This window comes from Amblyomma americanum, chromosome 9 (genome assembly GCF_052857255.1).
Source record: "Amblyomma americanum isolate KBUSLIRL-KWMA chromosome 9, ASM5285725v1, whole genome shotgun sequence".
Lineage (NCBI taxonomy): Eukaryota > Metazoa > Arthropoda > Arachnida > Ixodida > Ixodidae > Amblyomma > Amblyomma americanum.
The window spans coordinates 97,819,432-97,842,381 of NC_135505.1; the positions used below are offsets into that span (position 1 = coordinate 97,819,432).

The 22,950-nt window shown below is 43.0% G+C and overlaps 1 protein-coding gene across 1 annotated transcript in view; it reads right to left on the reverse strand.

Moving 5' to 3' along the window:
• Nucleotides 1-7,840: 7,840 nt before the first annotated feature.
• LOC144103834 (peroxidase-like) overlaps nucleotides 7,841-22,950 on the reverse strand; it is a 30,782-nt gene continuing 15,672 nt past the window's right edge. The window contains exons 9-17 of the mRNA XM_077636534.1: nucleotides 21,092-21,193; nucleotides 20,114-20,212; nucleotides 17,692-17,889; nucleotides 15,427-15,563; nucleotides 14,352-14,519; nucleotides 12,993-13,195; nucleotides 11,342-11,511; nucleotides 8,178-8,280; nucleotides 7,841-8,092 (exon numbers count right to left, since the gene is read on the reverse strand). Coding sequence (XP_077492660.1) covers nucleotides 8,011-8,092; nucleotides 8,178-8,280; nucleotides 11,342-11,511; nucleotides 12,993-13,195; nucleotides 14,352-14,519; nucleotides 15,427-15,563; nucleotides 17,692-17,889; nucleotides 20,114-20,212; nucleotides 21,092-21,193 — 1,262 coding nt within the window. The 3' untranslated portion in view covers nucleotides 7,841-8,010. The remainder of the gene's footprint in view (nucleotides 8,093-8,177; nucleotides 8,281-11,341; nucleotides 11,512-12,992; nucleotides 13,196-14,351; nucleotides 14,520-15,426; nucleotides 15,564-17,691; nucleotides 17,890-20,113; nucleotides 20,213-21,091; nucleotides 21,194-22,950) is intronic.

Genomic DNA, 22,950 nt, shown 5'->3' on the forward strand with positions numbered 1-22,950 from the left:
CGCTGCAATGTGGCAACATAGAAATAGTGCTTTAAAAGCTTTTGAGATGAACACTCTCGTGAGCAGCGACAGATGTGCCAGGGTTAGAGGATTTGTTCAACTGTTGGACTCAGACAGGTGTGCACGTTATCGTTGGGGACATATTTTCTCCATACGAAAAACACTTAAAACGCGTTGAAAACCGCCTTCGCAACAACTGATGCAAGCGTTCAAAATAGGCTATTTCCTGAGTCACAAACTTTCACTTTGCGCACGGCCACCTGTGCGCACCGAGCACCTGTGGCCGAACCAGTTCGCACGCATCTTGAGTGTGACACAATGTGTGGCTTCCAAAAATGTCGCTCCAGCCAAAATCTCCTGCTGCAGCTTAATGAGCATTCACGAACTACCGAAGCGCTATGCGTACAAAGGAAATCCTGGCCCTCAACCTGAAATGGCATTTGACACCTTATAGCATAAATTTATCTTTGACAACCTCGTGTCGTCTAGCTGCGGTGCACGAACGCCCCAACATCATCCGCGCCTTCCTTGCACACCGCTCCACATTCGTTGGTTTAGGGGATGTCGGAGAGATTAAGATCGCCTTGACGGTCCGACGAATGCCAATGAACATACTCACACCGACAGTGCTCAATGCAGCCACGGCGAGAATACGGCCACTCCTTGGCCGCATTTCCCACGTTCGTCATGCCCTGTACGGGGACGACGTCGTGATTTGGGTGAGCGAGGGCTCCGATAACAACTTGCAAAGCGCATTCCAGTAAGCTGTCGAGAGTGTACAAAGTTAAGCGACTGCCGGAGGGTTGACCTTCGAGGCAAAGTCTCAACTCTTGGTAGTCCACGTGCAGTGCCGACGATTAGACAGTTTCCTCGCGATTTCTCTCAAACTGGAGGGGGGCACCACTGCCTTAAGTCCACGTCTTGAGGTTCTATCTCGAGAGGCACTCACTCGATGCACCTCCTCCACAAACAGATCATACTTAATACAGATGGTACGGAGCGTATCAAGTCGCCGTTGCAGTCCGAAAGAGGTGGACGCTCTGCGCTGTGCAAGAACTAGTTCTGAGCCACCTTACGTAGCTCACCTTCTACCCCACATTCACCTGCGGAAAACAGCAATGCTTATTGCTCTTCTCCGGTCAGCAATCAAGATGGCAACGAGAATTCCTCCACATGCCTTAAAGCAATACCTGCTCCAGCCAAGAATCCACAATTCAATCGAAGTAACGACCGAAGCACAGCACGCCGACCACCTTGTCCGGCTTTGAAACACACGGACCGGCAGAGCCCACCCCGATTGCCTTGGGTGGTGTATTGTAATTATACTGAACATTATATTGCCTTTGTACTTAGTGATATGATGCTCTTCCAAAATTTCTCTTCACTTCTATCGCAGTACATTCTATTCACATTAGCCCAGATCTCATTATGCTTATAGTTGACAGAACGTCTCTTGCGTTACTTAAACTTTTCTCTTGCATATACTCCTGCCACGCTCTCAGACACGCGTAACCTGGAGTGATCTCTCCACAGAAAGATTGCCTTGACTTCTTCCTGTTGCGTCACTTCGCGGGCGTGATATCTGCATGCATATACATGTACGAAATAAAGTTGGCTGAGATTCTTGATAACTATCGCCACGAATGCTCGCTTTTTTTTTATGGGATCAATGCACAAGCTGGAAAATAAGACGCATTAGACAGGAGAAAAACAGGAAGCTTTTTTCTCCACGTGTTACGGCACCGCGCGCGTTTTCCCACGTGCGTGTGCTATTTTAATGGCACTGTTTGCCTATGAATTTTAGTGTCGTACCTGTCATGAATGAATATTCTTTTTTTCATGGAGCCGCAAACTCAGGCCATTGCTAAGTTATTAATATGCGGCAGCCAACTGACACGTGGCGTTTTAATTTTCCTGTAAAGCGGTCAAAATTTTCTGATGCCACAGCCTGAAGTAGAGGACAGGTACAATTACAGATATATTTTGAGAGTTACGGATATTACTTTTACCCGCTATGCCCGCTACACATCGCAGTTCACCATTCCAGCACCCCAGTGGACTTCGCGAGAAACGTGCGGTTCTGAGTGACCCTTGGTTGTCAGCGTGGTTGCTCAGTAACTGCTGCCAGGCTGCATTTAATCGTTGCACTAGGCGGACCAGAATTCCTCGAGACTCAAAAATGCTCGTCATGCCTTTTCAAAATTTTATAAGCTCCTGCCTCTTCGCGAACGGACAGCTACTTATTTGCAAGGTAACTCGGCGTAAACTGCATTTATTAGAAAGGTATCTGTTGTTATTGAGATTTCTTTACTGACGTCCGTGCTGAGTGCATTACCAGTTAGCCAGAGCCATCTGTACACATTAGGAAACTTATTCCTAAATGTACAAGGGAACTTCATCTAAACACCCGGTAGATATGACGTTGATTGGGGAAAAAGAATGAATTGCATTACACAACTCGTTATGAGTATAATGAGCGACCACTATGGAGCCACGATTATGTATGTTTCAGTGAAATTTGCTCATCGTCGATACTACGCATTCATTGTCAAGGCTGATAATCTCAGCCTCATCATCGAAGAAATCATTTCACAATCGTGTGTGCTCCTCACATGCTGCCATTTCTCTTACTCTTGGCGCATCCGAATTCTGTCATAGCAAACGAGCGGGAAATGATTATAGCAGGGCAACAGTTATGAGGCCCCCGTATCTTCCCGCCATTCTTTTATATCTGCTCTGTTTACCATAGGGGAGCGGCGGCGATGAAAGCGTGGTGGGCAGCGTTTCTCGTGTTCGCCTTGGGACCTTTCCGTCTACAAGACACGATCGCGTCTTGCCTGAAAACCTTACTCTTTATAGGTACCGCTGTAAAAATCCTTTTCAGAGCCGTTCTATGAGCTGTCATGCAGTCTATACAAGCTCCTCTCTCCAGCTGCTCTTTCCGATAAACGCAGCCCTGCCATTCTATCCACATATGCTGAAGGCCGACAGGCACACAATCGAAGCATATAACAAGCCGCATAGCTAGTTCTCGCTTTGCACGAGCGCATGAAAATACAGCATGTCACCGTTATATTTTGGCAGTAAGCGTCGCAATGTAGTTTAGCTGCCGCCCTGAAATGTTTGGCCAGCGCTGTCACTATAGCACGATGAGTAATAAGACTACTCATAAAAATTATTGCATTGTGCTCAATATACGCTTTGTTTACAGGTAAAGTGCCTGTTAGGTAAAATAAATGCATAATGAACGCTAGTTTACTTTGAAATCATGCTAGAATTATTTACTCTTATTCCTGTCCAGCGGCGCTACATTTTACACCGCTTCTGACGTCTAAGGAGTGTTCGTCAAGATTTCTGTATAAAAATACACTGTCACAGACGTCCGCCGAGCACCAGCGTCGGCGTAGTTTTGCAGAGGTAAATAAATACAACGCATGTGTTGTGTTTACCTTACCTGCAGGGACCGCGTTGGCATACGTGGTATACCATTGAGGTCAGCCCAGGCGAGCAGCTTGGTTTCAGAACCTAGAGTCGTCCGCCTCTCTATTCACTTTCCTCGGCATGTCGCAGTACCGACCAAGTTTGCCGGCATTTCAAAAAGGCGCTGGCACGCACAATATGCGTGCGATGTCAGACGGCGCACCAGTCCACATGCGTCACAACATTTAGGGCCCGCATGGCCAGGGTTGCTGCTCTTCGCTGGGTGCGATGTCATAGCACATCCAAGCGTTTAGAGACCGAAACCTAAATCGCTCAGTATAAAGAATGCAACAATAAATAATTTACCGCGCACACATGAATAGCAGAGTATGTACCACGCGTCCTGGGGCAATACGCGATGTTTGAAATAGAGAACACGTGAACGAATGCGTCGGATATACCGACTCTTTCGGAGAACATGTTCAAAATATTTCAAATATAGACTTCTTGAGGTTAACAATTGCTTTGCAGCATAATATGAACAGTGCTGGTGGGCGCCAGGAAACTGGTGAATCGTGTCAAGTGGTAAGCTGGTTTACTAATTTTTAATAAATAACTATTTAACCAATAGAGTTAGGCATTAGTTGCAACTAGATTGGTAGCTGGTCGTTAGTAATAGCCATATTATACTTTATAAATTCGAAAACGCGATTGCCCTTGGCGTTGTGGCTGTACAAAGATTGCATTTTTTCGACTAGTTACGTGCACTGGAGGGGTTGCTTTTCCTGCGTGCTTTCGAAAGCGCAAGTATTTTCGCACGATGAAGCCAAATTTTGTCGAGCCACAATATAGAGGGTATTCGCGTTTTCAAAATTATAAAAGCTGGTATGGCTTTTTCTAACTACCGGCTACAAATCTCTAATTGCAACCAGTCGCCTATCTGTGATAGCTCAAATGTTAGTTATCAGAAATTCGTTAACTAGCTTACTACTTAAAACAATCCATATTCTTTCCGGTGTCCGCCAACTCTGGTAGCCATACTGGTAGTCTTTCCCAGAACACCTGGTATAAATACTACTCTATGTTACCGACATGACGGGTTCAAAGGAACTATAAAGACACTGCTGTCTTTAGTGTTCCTCTCATATTTAAATCTTATCTGACGAGGAGGCGCACTCTGAAAAAAGAGGAAAGTGCGCTCTTTTTTTATTTGCCGCTAATACCTAGATTGCAACTCAGTTCTCTGCCATTAAAGATTGCATTCAACATTTAAGTGCGGGACGCTTATAAATCTGCGAGCGCATCCCGAAGCCGCTCTAAAATTAGAAAGCAATAGGTACAATAGTTGAGTTACTCGTTTTCATTCTGCCCGCAGGAATTAAATGAACAGCAAGCTTAATTGCATGCAATAAAGGATGTGCCTACTGTGATTTCAAAGGTACAGGCTGACATCAATATGTGATAATTGCAGCGATCATATCGTCCGCTCTCTAACCGCATCTGCACTTCTTGCTGACTCCATGAGAGGGTATGCCGGAGAATCGTGTTTTGTTAAGAAACGCGATTGTGTGGTTACCCGCCGAGGCACCTTTTCGAGATTCTTGCTTTTAAATATGTGTACGGGAAGATTTGTTCTCATGTTACGGTGTCAGTCACGAGCACCAAGATTTTATATGTTGGATTGTTCAGCGTAGGCCCTACTAAAGGTTCCTATAATTAGTTTTAAATTTCGATGCCAGCCAGGACACGCTGTCTTCTTACGCCTCTGCCGAACCACAATATTGCGAAAGAATAGTAAAAATGTCTGGAATATAGCGCATATACTCTAAGGTGCAGTGATATTTTGACAGGTTTTGGTTAAGGGTAAGGATTATTTCTCCCCGTAATGAGGGTTCGATGCTCCTTATGATGTGCATGGATTGTAGGGAAAAGCCGTTGCTTCCTTTATTAAATCTGAGAAAGGAAAAAAAAAGATAAGCAAACACGTCTTTTTCGGCCAACTAGGCAAAAACATTTTAATGCTGCAGGCATAAATAGTCATCTTTCCAATTCATCACCTTCCTACTGAATATTCACTGCCTTTGAATACGAACTGCCAATAGTGACCCGCGTTGGTACGGTCACCAGTATTGTCTTTTTTTTTTCTAGCCGTTCCTTGTGCAGCACTGATTTCATAAATATTTTTACCCCTTATGAAATAAAAGGGAACAATGGGCTAGAGTTTAGTAAATTCTTCAAGAAAACCCTCATTATGTTGCCAACAGAATATTTATGGCTGGAGAGTGCATTGAGGCAGATGCAGCTTCCTGTTCTGAGAGTTCATAAAAGGGTAAAAGGAAAAAAGTAAATCATTTTAGTGCATCTTCGTCTTCAAGTAGTTTTTCCTCACACTCTGTAAAGTGGAGTTCTAGAATGCAGTGTTACCGCTTTTCTCCCCGGTTGACAGACATCTAAGGGCTTTGGTGTGGTGGCAGCAGAGACTTGTACGCTGGCTACGAGAAGCGTGCAAGAGATAGTTTTTAAAATCCAAACGCTGTTTGGTAAGAAACCAAGGCTTTAGTTTGATAGGATGAAATAAAACCGATAAAATTTCCAACACCTGTTTTGCGGATATTTTCTCTTTGTAAGTCTTTACTTCATTGTACCTCATGTTGACAAATCTGATGGTTGAAAATAAATGAAAACTAAATTTACTTACTGCTATGAACGCATGGAACACGCGGAAAAAATCAGATACGTTTCCATTTGCACTTCAGCAAAAATGCCGCTGAACTAGAAGAGGTATGATTGAAAATTGAAGATTTGAGTCAACGAGCATGTCGCTGCGAAATGAACTTTTTCATTCCTGAATATGGTTAGTAAAAAAAATCGGCAAGCAATTTTGAGAAAGCAAATGGTCGATGGGCTCCTTATCTCAGAAAGCTCGCCCTTTCGAAAGATCCCTGGGACAGCGTACATTACGTACAGCAGCTATAGGTGAGCGCATCTAAAATAATCTTTATATTGTTTCCTTCTAGATGAATTGGCTCCAACAAGACTGTCCTCGAAAAATCTCTACGACTGATAGTATGCTTCGACCAAAATTATTTCAAGTCATTGACAGCCGGGCTGCGCGCTTTTTCGTCCTTTTTGCACAGGATCAGTGAAGAAGATCAAGGATCTGTTCTTATCTTGTGCTGTGATTCCCTTCACTTACCTGGTAGCCAGCGCTACTTATTTCATCACCAAGATTCTTCGTGCGATTTCTCGGCTTTTCCATCACTGGTAATCAGCTTCTTCCCAGTCGGTTGAAGTCACCATGAAGATAACCACATCAAATTTTTTCGTTACAAAAATCGGTTGTTTCACTTTTTCTGGTCATTATGTTTCTTCTTTCGATATGAAACGTGCATTATAGCTGGAATTATTGAAAACTAAACAGGAATCGTTATGGTTTCTTTTTTCACATTTGAATATTTGACGACTTTAGAATCGGCTATGTGATCGCTGACTAAAAGTGAACGGAGGAATAGTTTAATTTAAAGATCCGTGCGAAGTCTCCAGTTTCCGGCAACGTCATTTTATTGTAAAATCTATTCTTAGTGCCGATACAAGTGTTTCATTTTGCGTTCTTGCATAGCTAATACAATCAAATTTTACCGTAACATAGCCCCCTTCCCACTGGAATGTGGTAATACATAGATACACATCAACATCAGTTTATTCTCAGTGTCATTTTATGATGAGCAGAATGCGGAATTTACCTCTGTGTTGAGCATACGGTGCCATCCTGCCCCTTTGGCAGAGGCTCAGTCAGTAATAACAGGAGCAAATTATTGAACAAACACACTTTACGAAGCACTAATCATTTCTCAGAGGTACCATGCAAAAAATAAAAGAATCTCTTACGCGATCGTTGGCAGATCGTTTAAAAGTGTTACCATTTTCTCTTGCTGCTAGATTACTTGTAGCTCCGAGGTAAGATAATGACGTGAGAGCGTTAAACTATTAGTACCTACATATGCTTTATTGGCCATATTCATAGATCGCTGGTAGTCTTCCTACTACACTTGACGCAACGACGCAGTGGTATTAAGAGAACCGCCATTTCTATGGCAGGTGCCTGTTTCAAGCACATACACTGGTACAGCTTCTCAGCACCAGGTTGTTCTTTCCGAGCAGCCTGTCACGACAAATCGATATTTTAACTGCGGCAGTTTTCTCACAATGCGGTGGGCATGTTGCTACCTGCAGTGAGAGGCAGGTTGTGATGACGTCATAAGGTTCGCACCATGCCACGTGTCACGCTTCACAATTGTCGCCATTTCCCGTTTCTCATTGCCTTCTAATACTAGCACTATACTATGCAATACAAGTTACCCCTACCCACGACTTTTGCGTTGCCCTCACGCATGAAAACTTGAATGTCCTGCACAGTGATACTCATAAAATGGCGTTTTTTTATTATCGATGGTTGGACTAACAACAAGGGATATTTACAGTGGATTCCAACTTTTACGGCGTAGACTGTGAAAAGTTCAGGAGGTCACGTTCGTGTAGACAGGAACGCGAGATGGGGTCGAAAACTTCCGACCGGAATGGGGCACGAAATCACGTCCAGACTGGTTCATTCTGCCAGTTGTCCAGGTCCACATGCTGGATGTCCTCGCCGTCACAGTCCACCTTTGGATTCCTTCAGAGTGGAAGTATATTATGTTATTAGAACATAAGAGCTGCCCTGGGTGATGCAAAAAAAAATTAGCTCCTGCAGCACTTACCAGCTGCTTTCACGAATCATGACGAGCGGCTGCACAAACTTGAGGTTCGAGTTGTCACAAAGAAGACGCGCCAGGCTGGCTTTTCGTATTTCCTCAATTTGCACTGCGAGGTACAAGGCAGAACTTGTGTGAACACAGCACCCTATATCTTTACACTGGGTGTTAGTATTGTCAGTCTAGGCTAAATGTTTTGGGTGACAGTCAGTTTTCTACCATTGTGGCCGAGTATCGACGTTGTTAAAAATTTCTTTCTCTTTACTTATTAATGCTGTAAAGATGCTTAGGTCAACGCTTAGGTGGCGGCGAAACCGAGTCTCTGATCTGTCAGGGTCAGCAGGATCTCGGTCTGAGCGATGGCAGTGCGGCCAGGCTAATGCCCTTCTTCTTCAGAGTGCCAATACTGCCTTGTTGCAACAAAATTATGGGTTGATTAACTGTGCAATTACCAGAGCCCACGGATCGATTTTTCCAAAACGTGTCTTCTCCATAGGTTGGCTAAACTTGTCCGCGAAAACTGTAACGAGGAGGACATCGGCTGGAGCTTATGCGGTGTTTATTCTTATATTAGTGCTGCCCACATACACGATTTTTATACGCCGTTATGTCTTCATTCAGTGCTGCATATCCTTGGTATATAACTTCATGTTTAAAAAGATTCATGTTTGCCATCGGTGAGTGCATGCTGGCATAGGTACATGAACTTTATCAGTGTTGTTCGATTCAGCATTCGCCGATGGTATACCTCACGTCTACTGGGTTTCTTTACTAAGAACTCAATATTCCACTGAGATACGAACGCATTTCAGTTAATCACTTACCTCCCTTATGCGCACCCGTCTGGTACTAGTCGTATTTCTCACTTTTTTTCTCATGCCCATGCAGCTACTGTGTCGCGATGTCACAAAGTGTTATCTTTGCATACTCATTGCAGATAATTTCGTTTCCTATAGTGGGTTCCATACACGTCTGCGCAATTTTGCAGTGCACCACTAAAATGCTCCGCCAAAATTACGCTCATAGGTTGCTGGCGGCAAAAACTTAAAGCGATAACTTTGATAGGTTCAGAGAGTCCATATTAAGGCTGTATTCTATTCTTCTGTATAAGCTCGAATCTTTCGGTATTACTGGCCCACCTTTAAATCTTATTCACAGCTACTTGTCTAACAGGCCTAAAGTAGTGTATCTTAATGACCAATTCTCTTCTACTAAAGTAATTAACTGTGGCATTCCCCAAGGCTCTATACTAGGCCCATTGTTGTTTTTATTATTTAATAATGATCTACCTAATGTACTTACTAACTGTAACTGTTTGTTATATGCTGATGACACGACCATATACTCATCCCAGAAATCGCTTACCGCACTTCAAGACACACTTAACACTGATCTTAACAATGTGTATTCCTGGTGCACTGATAAAAAACTTCAAATCAATCCCTTCAAAACAACTTTTGTACTAATTCATAATCCACAAACGTCAATTTCTTCTCCAATAACTGTCTCGTTAAATACTTATGTTATACCGACATCTGATACTGTTAAATTTCTGGGTATTACTCTCGACAAACACCTTAGGTTCAATATTCATGCCAACTCGCTAATAAAAAAGGTTTCATTTGGCATCCGAATTATCACAAAAACACGCGCATTCTTCCACCCTCATAATATTAGATCGTTGTATCATGCTTATATTAACAGTCATTTATCATACTGTTTATCTTCGTGGGGTAATACATATGCCATTCATCTCAAACAACTTCAACGTCTTCAAAATCAGGCAATAAAATTAATGACCTTTAGCTCATTCCGCTGCCATTCTTTACCTATCTATCAACGTCTTAGCGTTTTACCTATTCAACAGCTGTTCTATCATAAGTTATCACTCATAACATTTCGTCTCTTTCATCGTGAAATAACCTTAGACAGTCTTCCTTTTGATAACCTCATGAACAAAAATAATACTAGGTTTTAAGAACACTATAACTTTCTATTACTTAAAATGAGATCTAACTATGGTAAATTTACACTTAGTTTCTATGGTATTTCACTTTGGAATCGCATCCCTGTTAATATTAAGTCATCTCTTTCATTGCAGTTTTTTAAACACAATATGAAAAGAATACTGTTAGCAGAACCATCTTTTCATTTGTCATAAATACATTTATCAAATTTTCTTTACAATATTTCTGTTATTGTATCGTTAGGCTTCATGTTTCTGTAAAACACTTTGTATTTTTCTTTGTTCGTAATATGCAGAAGAGCCAAATTTTTATTACACATTACTAGATATTCCTGCTTATGATTATTTATTGCGATATTACTGTATAACGCTGTTTTTAGTATATATCTAATTGTCTTCTATTTATTTGCACTTGTTCCCTATGAATTGTATTTCTTGACACGTTTTTTTTTTCTCTTTTTCTTTTTCTTTTGTTTTGTTTGTTTGTTCGCCCTCTACTTGCTGCTCTAATACTCTTATGCACCCACTAATGATAGGATGTCCCCCTGGCAGTTTCTCACTCTGGGACCTCCTGATGCTGTGTATACTATGTAAGCCCGTTTCTTGTACATGCAATAACAATAAACTTGAACTAATCTGGAGCATCAGAATTCAGCAGGCCTTACACTTTAAGTGCTACGCTGGTGCGCGCTACATTTGCTAGTCAAATTTACGACGAATGTTTAACCGATATTGATATTAGGTAATCTGGAAATTTTAGGCAGCATAGGTCGCAGTAAAAACAGGCCACATGGAATAACTAAATGCTTCTACGGGATAGGCTGTGGTTCGTCTCAGGCGTAGAATGGACGGCATGAATGATGCCTTAATTCCGGGAATAATGATTCTCTCCTTTCGCCAATTCTGCTTCATTTCAATGATTTAAATCTTTGAAATTTGGTTTTATCGCCTTCCATAGCTTATAAAATGAGAATTGATTCATTAGATAGCAGATAGCTTGTTCTTTAGTGAGAAATAATAAGTATTGCAAATTGCGCTATTCCAATGATAACTGCAGCGCTTCATCTTTATTGCCGCTATATTGTTATGGTAATTTTAGGCTCTCCTATGTATTTTCCCTATACACCTCGATCAATACCTTTTAGATTAAAAACTAAACAAAAAGAAACAAGAAAACCTCGAACAGAGTCGCGGTCTCACTGACCTTCATTCAGGGACGACTCGAGGCCTCCGTTCTCGTACCAGAAGCGGTCGCCGTTCTTCAGCCTGCGGAACTGCTCGCCGATGCTGCAGGCGAACGTGGGACCCAGCGTTCCTCCGGCTATTGGCCGCTCGTTAACACCGGCGGCGAACAAGTCGATGTCGTCCGGGTGCCTGTGGTACAGAACACAGATTATGGATAGCTAACAAAACGGCAGAAAAATTAAGTAGTGGTCGGTTATCAAAATGGGATTACAAGATACCATTATATAAATGTAGGCTGGGTATAACTATCATGCACTCGTGCACATATACTAAACCTTCGCAACACATTTGCAGTTGCATTACATAGCCACCAGGCTACCGCCAAAATATGTCGGGCATGCAGTCTTCTCAACCCTATGTCACGTGCCACGACGTATTTCAAGCACGGAAAGGTACATGCTTCGTGATATTAGATAAATTGTCCTCATTTATGAGACGTATGCGAGGACCGAATGAACGTATTGGCTTATTGGCAGTTAAAAAATAAAAATGAATGAATGAATGAATGAATGAATTAATTAATTAATGAATGAATGAATTAATGAATGAATGAATGAATGAAACTGTCACGGCTCATGATTCGAGGTTAGGACGAAGGAGCGCTGCGCTTCCTTTTCTTGAAGTCACCATCAGGAAGCCATCTGGATAAATATTCTCATTTCGCTGTGACCACTTGATGCCAAGAAGAACCGTCTTACCGTTAAGTATGAAAGATTATTTTATACTGTGTAAAGGTTGGTTGAGATGTTCGCAGCTGTTACGTTAACAATAACGAGAGAAAACAACTCGGAAGAAGACAATGACAACCTTTTAAGGCAACAATGCTCTCCTTTATACGAGTAAAATTTTTCTTTGAATTGTTCCGCAGCAGTTGATTGTAGTAATAGTTTTTTAACTATTTTTTCATATAAGCAAAAATGCTTATTAACGTCGCGTTGGTATCACTACAATAACAAATTGTAAAAGGCAGTACGCGACCCACTTCAATGAGCTACCTGTGCAAAAGTGTAGATATTTCGGAACTCGAAGAAATGGGGAGGCTAAACATAATTTCCTCGTATAGTATTTCAAACAAAGTTGTGGTCATTGTTTATGCTTACACTTCTATAGGTATGCCTGTGAGCATATGACCGGAGTGAAATGATGGAAAATGTCTCAGCACATCCATCTTTCTCTATGAAAAGACCAGAAATAACAACTTTGCCACATTTTTCAGTTCCTGGAAGAACACTACTCACTAAGTGACTGCTTGTGTATGCTTCAGGTTGCTGACGTGTTCGAGAAACGAGTAATGCGAAAAAAAGATGCGAATACCAAATTGTGGGCAACCCGAGTAATTAGGCTCTGATGCCATATTTTTTTATGTTTTGATCGGTAAAGCAATGGCTGTGATTACGGCCAGTACCTATTCGGGCAATGAGAAAACGAAGGCTCTCTTTTTTGAGCAGTATCTAGGATCCTGAGCGGCAAGTAAGTTTTTTAGCAGAGCTATCCAGCAGATAACACGTTTAATGAAGAGTCGCTTTAAAATTATTGATTGTACACATAACGGTCCCAGACTTCCAAATTATTGTTTCTGTCGGCCTTGAAATATGAAGTGGTAAGCTTACTTGTACACTTGTGCGAAAGATTGAGCCGCCTGAGGGGACATAACATCCGCCAGCTGCGAGAAGTCGGTGATGCGTGACATGCCGCAGAACTCCCGCCAGTCATTGTAGCTGGGGATGCCGTGGTCGCGGCCACGCTGCACGTTGAACGCCGCCAGATCCGCACCGAAACCGAAACCCGGTGGCTCGAAAAGATGGTTGGTCAACTGCGAGAGAGGCAGGCAGGTTAAAAGGGCGCTGTTGCAGGGTTCGTAATACACGGCTGGGCGACTGGCTTATAAAAAGGGGACGACAACTCCATGCGCAATGCATACCCCAAACACAATATTAAAAAGAAAAAAAAGCTTTTAAACATAGCTTTTGCTGACGTATACGCTTTAACGTTCGATCTTAATTCCCGGAAATACCTAATATCGCCCATTAATCTCATGTTTCGTCATAGTTTCATTCTCTAACGGTTTTTAATGATCTCTTATATTGCATCCCATTGATTTTGTTACGCTTCGACTCATTTCTTCCTATTGCATATGTCTCATTTCATCTTTGTTCTTTTTACCCCACTGTATATATTCCCTTGCTTCACAAAGTTTCTTTGCGCTTCAGTTCAGCTTGTTTGCTTTTTCCTTCCTCTTTCAGTATTCCCACCAGGGGCTGCAACATGTTTAAATACCTAAGCTAATAATATTTTTTAAGGTTATCATCGCGGCACTGCCAGTATGAACCGTGAGAAATTTTAGGTTAACTTCGAAATTATAAAAAACGGCCCCGATTCTCTCGATGACTTAAGTGCATTCGGGTGCACCACCTACGCTTCCTACTCACTGAACATGCCTCATGGCACACTTCTCGAATAAAAAAAAAAGTCAAAGGTTTTTGTAGTGATGTTCTGCAAATTATTTCTGTTTCCTAACGATAATGCCTGCTTCCGATGGCGCAATTGAAGGTTTACATATCTTCACGCCCGGCCATAGGCCGCAGACAGCAGCTGAAGGATACTTTAGAGAAATAACAAAAACCTAAGCATCTGGAGACTAAAGACATAAAAGAGGCAATACCCTTTCTAGAAAGCCGTATGAAATGCAATCTGCCTAAGATACAGAAAAATAGATTTTCTAGATAGTCAGCTTTGTTTGCGTCTACTGTGTGACTCTTGCTTGGTCCTTGTGTTAGCTCCTGGAAAATTAAAAAAAACCTATATTCTCTAATAGATCATAATTCCAAATCTAGATCTGACACCATTACAACCTTCTTTCAAGTCTTACCTAAGATTCCCTGCTTATCAATGCTGAATCTGCTCCGTTCATCGAACTTTTGTATCATTTTAAGGGCAGGTGTAGCTACCAACTGGCTCATCGTGCGTACTTGCTCCGACATGAAGCCGTCATAACTCTGTGATGGCTGGCTGATGAGACCGCGGTAGAACCTATCGAGGTTATCCGGCTGCACCAGTTCAGCAGGGTTGAAAAACTGCGTCGCCAGAGGTAGCCGCTTGTGCACCGAGCCGTCCTCGTTGATGAGATCAATGTTGCCCTGCAGCCAGGAAAGTTAGCAGATTTTAATATCAGATAGGTGTGCCGGCATAGATACAACAATAATATCTTGGTGCACTGTTATCCTTCGGTACTTTCTTGATGTGTGGTGATGTTCAATTACTGATTTCATTTGAAGGGCACGATCGCAATTAAAGGCAGCACGGTGGACCTTCTAAGAACACTACACCGAAGTTACACGCAATTGTACGCGGGAAAGGGACATAGAGTTTGCGTCTGACACGCAGCAGGATCGCAGGAGAGCTACAGGAGCATTAATGCTTCCAGAAGTGCGAAAAAAAGCGTAGCGGCCGCTACTGAGAGGACAGTCGATTCGAAACAAAAAAGTATGCAATGCTAAGCAGGAGGCTAAGTCGGGAATATTGTTTTATTTTATTCGAGATTTGCTTGCCGTTTCACTGCATACTCGTCAAATTTAAGCTGTGATCATTACAATTTTATCGCGAATGTTGTTACTAATCCTTGTATAAGTCATCTATGTTCACTTCGTTTTATACGCAATGGCTTCATTTCAGATATTTGGCGTTCGAGAAAAACATTTTAAGAATGAATTTGAAGCGAAAAATGAGGCGGCAAAGCAGGTTTCGTCATTTACGCAGAAATACGAAGGGGCACTTCTGCTTCGGGACTCCAGTGTCTAAGTCGTAGAAATGCTGTACACGGGTGGACGGAAGGCGTTATTTAAAGGCGCCGAAATTCGAAGCCCTCTGTACAGTTATTTTGGCGAACGTAGAATAGTTATAGGAGGTCGAAAATAACTACCAGTTTTCCACAGGTCCGCGGTTCACAGCGAAATGCTGCTTCCTTGGCAGGTAACAACCCACGAACCGCAAGGGAATAACTCATGCGACGGCCCCTCTATCTTTTCGTGGCGTTCATTTACTCACCTGCACCAGGGAGTGTCCGTACCGGTACGAGGCTGTTGCGAACACGTTGACGATGCCGGCATTGAGCTGCGGGTCGTAACTGCCACTGTAGCCGGAAGGTGTCAGCAGGAGGTCGAACTCTTTCATTAGATCGCGACCTGCAATCGATGCCCGTGAGGTCATGTTCAGTAGCAAAAACGTACTTACCGCCTTATTTACCCATCTGCGCAAGAAACAAATGTTTTGCTCAACTCAGATTAAAATATAATAATCGGCTCGACAGAAAAAAAAAATCTTTGTTCAGGAGGCTGCCAAGATATATGGTGACAGGATGGGATGTTCAGTCACTAGTTCGAGAGGCACAGCTGACCACGCGGAATAACACTGTGCAGTACCATCCGTAAAATGCACAAGCGGAATTTAGCCTTCTTTTAACTCTGTATAGATTAGCTGAAAAATTTATGTCGTGACAGAGAACAATTTCTGGTCCTCTTGACTTAGTTAAGTTTACTAAAACGACATAGCACAGTCTTAATGGGCTGTAACCATTTTCCTATTTACTGTTGAAGTAAGACGGTTATGCATCCTCATATCGGCCCGAAATTCAGTTTTACCTTCCACATTCAATGCAGCGTAAGTTAGGCGTATAAAGGCAGATTCTAAACATGCGACCACAATGGCTTGTCATTAAACGGAATGTAGTACACTGCACTGATCCGAAAAACATTATTTTATTCGCCAGAGGAGTATTCAATGGAAAACAAGAGCGTGGAGACAGCAAGATGAAGAAAGTGGACACAAGCGTAGGCTAAACTAATGAGTGTGGATATGTCAAACAACCAGCGTAGATATTGTGTGTGGCCTGGCTCATCTGCTGATACAGCAGCCAATGCTATTTCAACCGCAGAAGTTGAGAGAAGCTTTCGTCGCCCTTTATGCATTTCTCCAAGAGTGAAATTTCCTTGCAAGAAAGAATGCTCGAGTCGGTGCATGAAGGGCAGAATAACGTAGCCATATTTTCTAAAACAAGCAGAATGCCAACCACATTGCAAAAGAAAATGCAGTGCTTTTATCCGCGGAGTAGCTGCGTGCTTCTGATCCCAAGATTCGGCTCTCATGATTGACATGGACAATAAGCACATGACATAGGTCACCAATACTACTCAGCTCCATCTTTTTACCCAGCGCTGCAGCCCGCGTCACATACGCCACGGTACCAGGCGCTCGAATAATTGCTGCTTCAAAACTGTGTATCGATAAAGCAATTCACAGTTAGCAATTCCCTGGCCGACGTCCCGATTCCCGACACAGCCAGGCTAGTCTTGGTCGAAGTATGTTTCATTCTATCTAATAATTTGCTGTAGTAACATCCGCTTTGATGCGCGCCGTAGCAGGTGTTGTAGTTGCTTTGATTAGCCTGAGACTTTCTATAAAGCAATTTAGCTACCCACCATTTTGTTGTATCATCAATTTAAAACCGTTTTTCAGCCCGTCCGTTATGAAATAAGGAAAAAAAATCCCTCATAATGCGACGTTTTACTGTCGCATAATAATACTGAATAACGCAAAAAGAATTAATTTAGCCTAGTCGACCAATCCCAAAAATTTCGTCGAGACTCATGACGACTTATCCTGGATCTTATTTTTTTTCTTTTTACCACCAATATGCAGTCCAGCACCTTCGTTTGCAGATTTGAATTAGAAAAAAACTAGCCAGGTGGCCGATGACCGCTCTTAAACCTGAGTTAATTGAATGAAACCGGATGATAACTCGTGTCGGTTTATTGATATCTAAAACATCATCTCAAACCTCTGGCAGGCTTATGGGGTCTGCTTTAAGTGATCAAGACCGTTTTAAAGTTTGCTTATATTATTCATATTGGCGTTTTGGGGACGATTCTACAGATCAGCTTATTTGTTTATTTCTTCACCTTTGGTTTAGGCTTTGTGGTAACAAAAAATAAGTGTTCAATATCACACTCATAGAAATATGCCGCTGGTGATCTGCTTGTTTTGAAAAAACCTAAAATATTTCTGGCTCTGCTTTCGCGTTATAGCTTTTATTCCAAATATATCTGAAAGACGCGTAAAAGAGTCTAATTTTGCGCTGCGTGACATACTGTAACCGGATGTCCTTTATACAATTACCCTATAGCGCTGCTGTAGTGGAGGGAAAAAAAGGATACTTACTCGACTTGCTAATCTGTTCCCAAATATGTGCATAGTCGGGTTTGCCTGCCAGTGAAAAAACAAGTGCTCTACATGAGTGCTTGAAATGCGACTCACCGAGCAGTATGGGTAGGTACTCGTTGTAGGTAATGTGCTGGAACTCTGCGGCCACAATGCGCCTGGCCTCCTGATAAAGGATCTCGTCTTTCCAGCCCGGGTTTAGGCGCAGCAGCTCGGCGGCCACGCGGTTGTGCTCGCGCATCCACAGAGTGTGCATGGCCGTCAGACCGACTTGCTCGTTGACGCGGGCGTCACCTGTGAGTAACGAAGAGTGCAAAATTGTGTGATTTTAAAGCTCGAAACTGTCAGAACAAGTGCCTCTCGAACGTAAAGCGTGTCACAGAAATGTCTGGAAAATTGCCGACCATGCAAAGGCACCAGACAAAAAAAAGGAACACAAACAGGCAGCTCTTCATACATCGAAGGTATGCAGCTTTGAGACTTGGCGGTTGAGATGCTTTCTTATTTTGAGAATGTGGGCACAGCCGTTTTTCCTGCTATCCATCGTTTTTAGATGGAGCGCTAAATAATAAGAACGTACTAAATTAATTAAACGAAACACTTTAGATATACTCAGTCTTTCAAAAGAGGTGTTGTGACAGCTGGACTAGAGCTGTACAGTATTGTGCGTTTTCATCGTGAAGACTTTCAAAAATTTGCCCGCCTCAACCGCTGGCTCATTTGCGATGAAACTGCACACAGAGCTTGCGTATTACGGTAACTTTTGTATCTAGCAAGTTTGACAACGGTACTTACTTAGTTCAGCCGTGCATGATGCAAAAACGTAATCGCCTACGTCGATATCGGCGAGCCAAAACCCGCAAAAGACGTTTTTTTTTTTTGCAGAAGGGCGGCAGCGGCGCCATCTGTCTTCGCTGTGGAAAACGTCATGACAAGGCCGCCGAGGCGAACGTTGGATGAAGCGCTAGCCCTTTGAAAATGCCCTTCCGGCTGTTTCGTCTGCTTCAACTGAAGCGCTTACAACATTTTCGGCTAATTGAGCGGCAAGAAATTTTCACAACAACTGATTTAACGAGGCTTTACCTTTCAAAGAATATTGTTCGCACCGCTCACCTCGACGGCCTTGTTGTGAAGCTTTCCACTGCCGAGAAAAGATGGCGCCACTACTGCCCTTCAGCAAAAAAAAAAAAAAACGTCGTTTGCGGGTTTTGATTTGCCGATCCCTACGTCGACGATTACGTTTTCGCATCATGCACGGCTCAACTAAGTAAGTACCGTTGTCAAACTTGCTGCTATACAAAAGTTACCATAATACGCAAGCTTTGTGTGCAGTTTCACCGCAAATGAGCCAGCGGTTGAGGCAGGGAAATTTTTTAGTCTTCACGATAAAAACGCACAATACTGTATATCTACAATGCGAGAAGTCAGGCAAAAAAAAATTAAACGGGGCACTTCAAAAACTTATGCACGAATAATGCGAAAGTACTGCTATTCGATTCCACTATATTCCAAATAATTCATAATTTTAGTCTAATTAATGTAATTTATTCGATTGCTTGGAAGTTCTTAACATTTGGTATTTAAGCATATTTGATGACGGCACACCGTTGCTGCCAATCACGAGTTTTGTGACGCAGCAACTTTCTGGACGACATCGGTTTACCTTTCGATGAATCAGGTCATGCTTTCCCTTTAGTCAAAAAATATTTCTTTGCTTGGCGGTTGTCATCCAACGCACTTGTCACCCAACGGAGGGTTCAGTGACAAGTCTTCGCATCCTTGGTTATGTGATATTCTTTTACAACGAATCCTCAACAGGCGTGATCAACACTTTTCACTTGTGCCCTATGCTCTAATTTGGTACAGGTAAACTTCTTTTATTTTGATTGTGAATTGCATTTACATCAAGATTTTATTGTTGACGTTTCCTCCTATTACAGCAGAAAACATTTCTTTCCTAATGCAAAGGATAAATCAAAGACAGCTTTTAATTAATATTACTTTCAGCTGAATAAATCCCTGCAAGGCGGGATTTTTTAATATTTTCCCTCCTGCCCGAAGATTACTCTAGTTGTCGTGAATATAGAACGTATAGAACCATAATATCTTTTGCTCATTAGGTACAGGCATGAGTGCCACCAGAACATCAAAAAGGAAAAAAATATTCATTTGTCTAGGATAGGCGGTTTCCTCGACATGTACATCGCATGCCTGGTCTTTTAAGTGTAGAACATTGAGTTAACTTGCCTTAGCATGCAGGCTCCAGTATTTAAGAGCAATGATAAGTTCGCCAGCCATTAACACGGATAGACTACTCCGGTAAATCGAACACATTATTCTTAGTACAAGCCACAGTAAAGAGCTCCGTCTAAGGATGGGTATCGTAACAATGGCAAAGGGCTGGAGCGGATTAAGTGCCGTGAATCAGCGAACCCCTGTGACGGCATTACAAATGACGGGCGAAAGTCAGGCGATTACAGTATCTTTATACTGACCATGTTGCCAGAACAATCCTTACCTCCTCGGAAGCAAACGCTGTCTCCGATGCACGCCTGGACCCCTTCAGGCTGCTGTGGCAGCATCTCATTATCGCTGAAGAAGGTGGAGGCCAGGCGACCTGAAAAATGTCGCAGAACATTCCTCCTCATAAAGGTATGTTACTTGAAAAAGCTCCAAACAATTTTTCTTCGCTCTAATAGGGCAACAAGAATTCCATCGTTAATGCTTCACACCGGCAGAATCCCACGTCACCTCCACACGCCGCGATTGCCATGGCCTATCCGAGCCAATTTTCCCAAGCCCCCTACCACTATCCTTTCTCACTATCGCTCCCCCCTTTATTTTCCCTATCCCTGTTCTTTTATTCCCGCTAGTCGCCACTCCGGTGCTTCAGGTTCGACGGCAGATGCCCCGGCTAGCAACATATTTTCCTTCCAATGTTATTTTATTAATAAATAGCCACTAACAACAACAACAGCATACGGGCGCTTTTGAAATGAATGCGTACCACACTTCCATTGGACTTTCTTAGCAGTATCAAAATCGCACACCTCCGCAAGACCGACCAGAGGATTATATATATGCCTACATCATCTCCAGTTACACGGTCGTTATCTGCTATACTACGCTCAGTGCATAAGAATTAACTGTCTGTTTTATTCATCTTAACATAAAATTAGCTCGGTTCGTCATCACTTTCCGCATTATTTATCTTGGAGAAGTATGTTTCACGCTCCAGACTTCTGTTTTGAGAACATTCCCACGGGTTTTGTTCTTTTTTTACAGACACTATTCACATTCTGTGTGTCAATATTTGATAAACTTTGTATTTATTTTTGCGGTCGGGTTTTCTGTTCGATTTTACGCTCAGTGCTGACCTCCAAACTATGCTCCTCTAAGTGGCTGCATTTTGCTCGCTATGGCTTTAAAGAAACAGGAAAAGATGCACACGTGGGATATATGCAGGCTGCTTAATAGGCCGCTTAGGGGTACGTACCATCTGTAAAGCTGCGCAGAGCCCTGGCTTCATCCTCTGTGGAGCCGTATATCGCAGACCCGTCCAGGTACGCAGTAAGTTGGTTAAGTTGCTCACGTGGTCCTGCAAAAGAGAAAAACACAGAGGGGGGGGGGGGGGGGGGGGGTTCAGGCAGACTACAATAGAAGCAAAAAATTTATGCGAAGACTCTTCCCACGAAAGCAAACGAAGAAAAAAAAAACAGTATAAATAGCTGCTGTTGCTTTCATCGCCACTGTCGTCAATACCTGAGGAAATTTTTGTGCCCGGGTGGTAACCAATTCTGTGCCGGCCTTCACGACTATTTCGTGCGTTCCCAAGAAATGTTTGTGTGTTTTACAACCATACATAAACATTTGTCCGCAAAGTTACGAGATAGATTTATTTTCTTCTCTAGAAATGGTTCCCCAAAACAAACGTTGATGCGTATGTGTAGGGCCATCTTTTCGGGCTAACCTGAGCTATTTATGTTAATTGCTGTGGCAGCCGGTAGATGACACTACATGTAGAAAAATACCTTGTCACTAGTGGTCTGCGCATTCTGCTGTGGGTGAATGGGGAGAGATCGACGTCCACTTCGAACAGCATGAAAACCATATAATTCTCTTTGAAGCTTGGCAAGACATAAGCTCCTTCGTGACACGTACGGCAACGAGACATTTTTGCGAGCGCGAGTTTCCGAGTGGCACGAGAGGTTCGTTTCAGGGAAGACGTCGGTCGAAGAAGACACAAGGCAGGGGTGCCCTTAAACCTCAAGGCATGATAAAAAACGTGGCTCGGATCAGGGAATTCGTAGAGCAAGACCGCACCGCAGCATAACCGTCTGCATGCTGTCAGGTGCTCTCGACATTAGTAAGACAACATGCCACCAAATTTTGCGTGAGAACTTGGGGAAACGATAGCTGAATGCCAGACTTGTCCTGTACTTCCTCACACAAGACCAGAAGGACACGCAGACATCAGTCAGCGCTGATTAGACCTCCGAGGAAGAGAAGGATGCTGCATTCGCCGACAGCTTTGTTACTGAAGACGAAACATGGTGTTTTCAATACGATCCTCAAAGAAAGAGGGAGAGCGCCGAATGGCGATCAACAAACCACTCCGGCGTCGAGAAAGGTGCGGCGACAGAAGACCGAAACCAAGACGATGCTGATAGCTTTTTTTTGGATTCCAGAGGTGTCATAAACCACGAGTTTGTCCCATAAGGGCAGACGGTGAATTAGGAGCTTTATGTCCGCGTGCCCCAACACATGCGTGATGCACTGCGACGCCGTCGCCCTGACTTATGGGCATCCGGAGATTGGAGCCTTGTTCACAATAACGCAAGTCCGCACACTCCCCTCAGCGTGACAAAATTTCTCGCCAAGCACAGCTGTACTGTACTTCCCCATCCGCGACACTCGCCTGACCTCTCCCTATGCGATGTTTTCTTTTTCCTCGTTTAATGAGATCCCTAAAAGGTCGCTGGATGAGGAGCTTGGAGGCCATTCAATGCGCCACGACAAAATAGCTTGTAGTCCTGCCAAAAGAAGCGTTTTCCAACTTTCTCCATTACCTCAATAAGCATTGGAAGCTGCGTATAGACTGCAAGGGAGACTCTTTCGAAGGGATGCTGCACAAAAGATTTGAATGTTAAATGCATCTTTTTAAATGGACTCAGTCTCGGAACTTTACTGACAAAGGTTGCATAAGACGTGGCGGGCTTCAGATGTCGCGTAATCAAAAGGCCAAAACAGGATTCCGAGATTTTTAATGTGGTGGTGCGGATACTTTGTGAAACAAAAATATTTCCAGTAGAGGACATGGTACCTTAATTGGCCGTACAAGGATAAAAAAGCCGG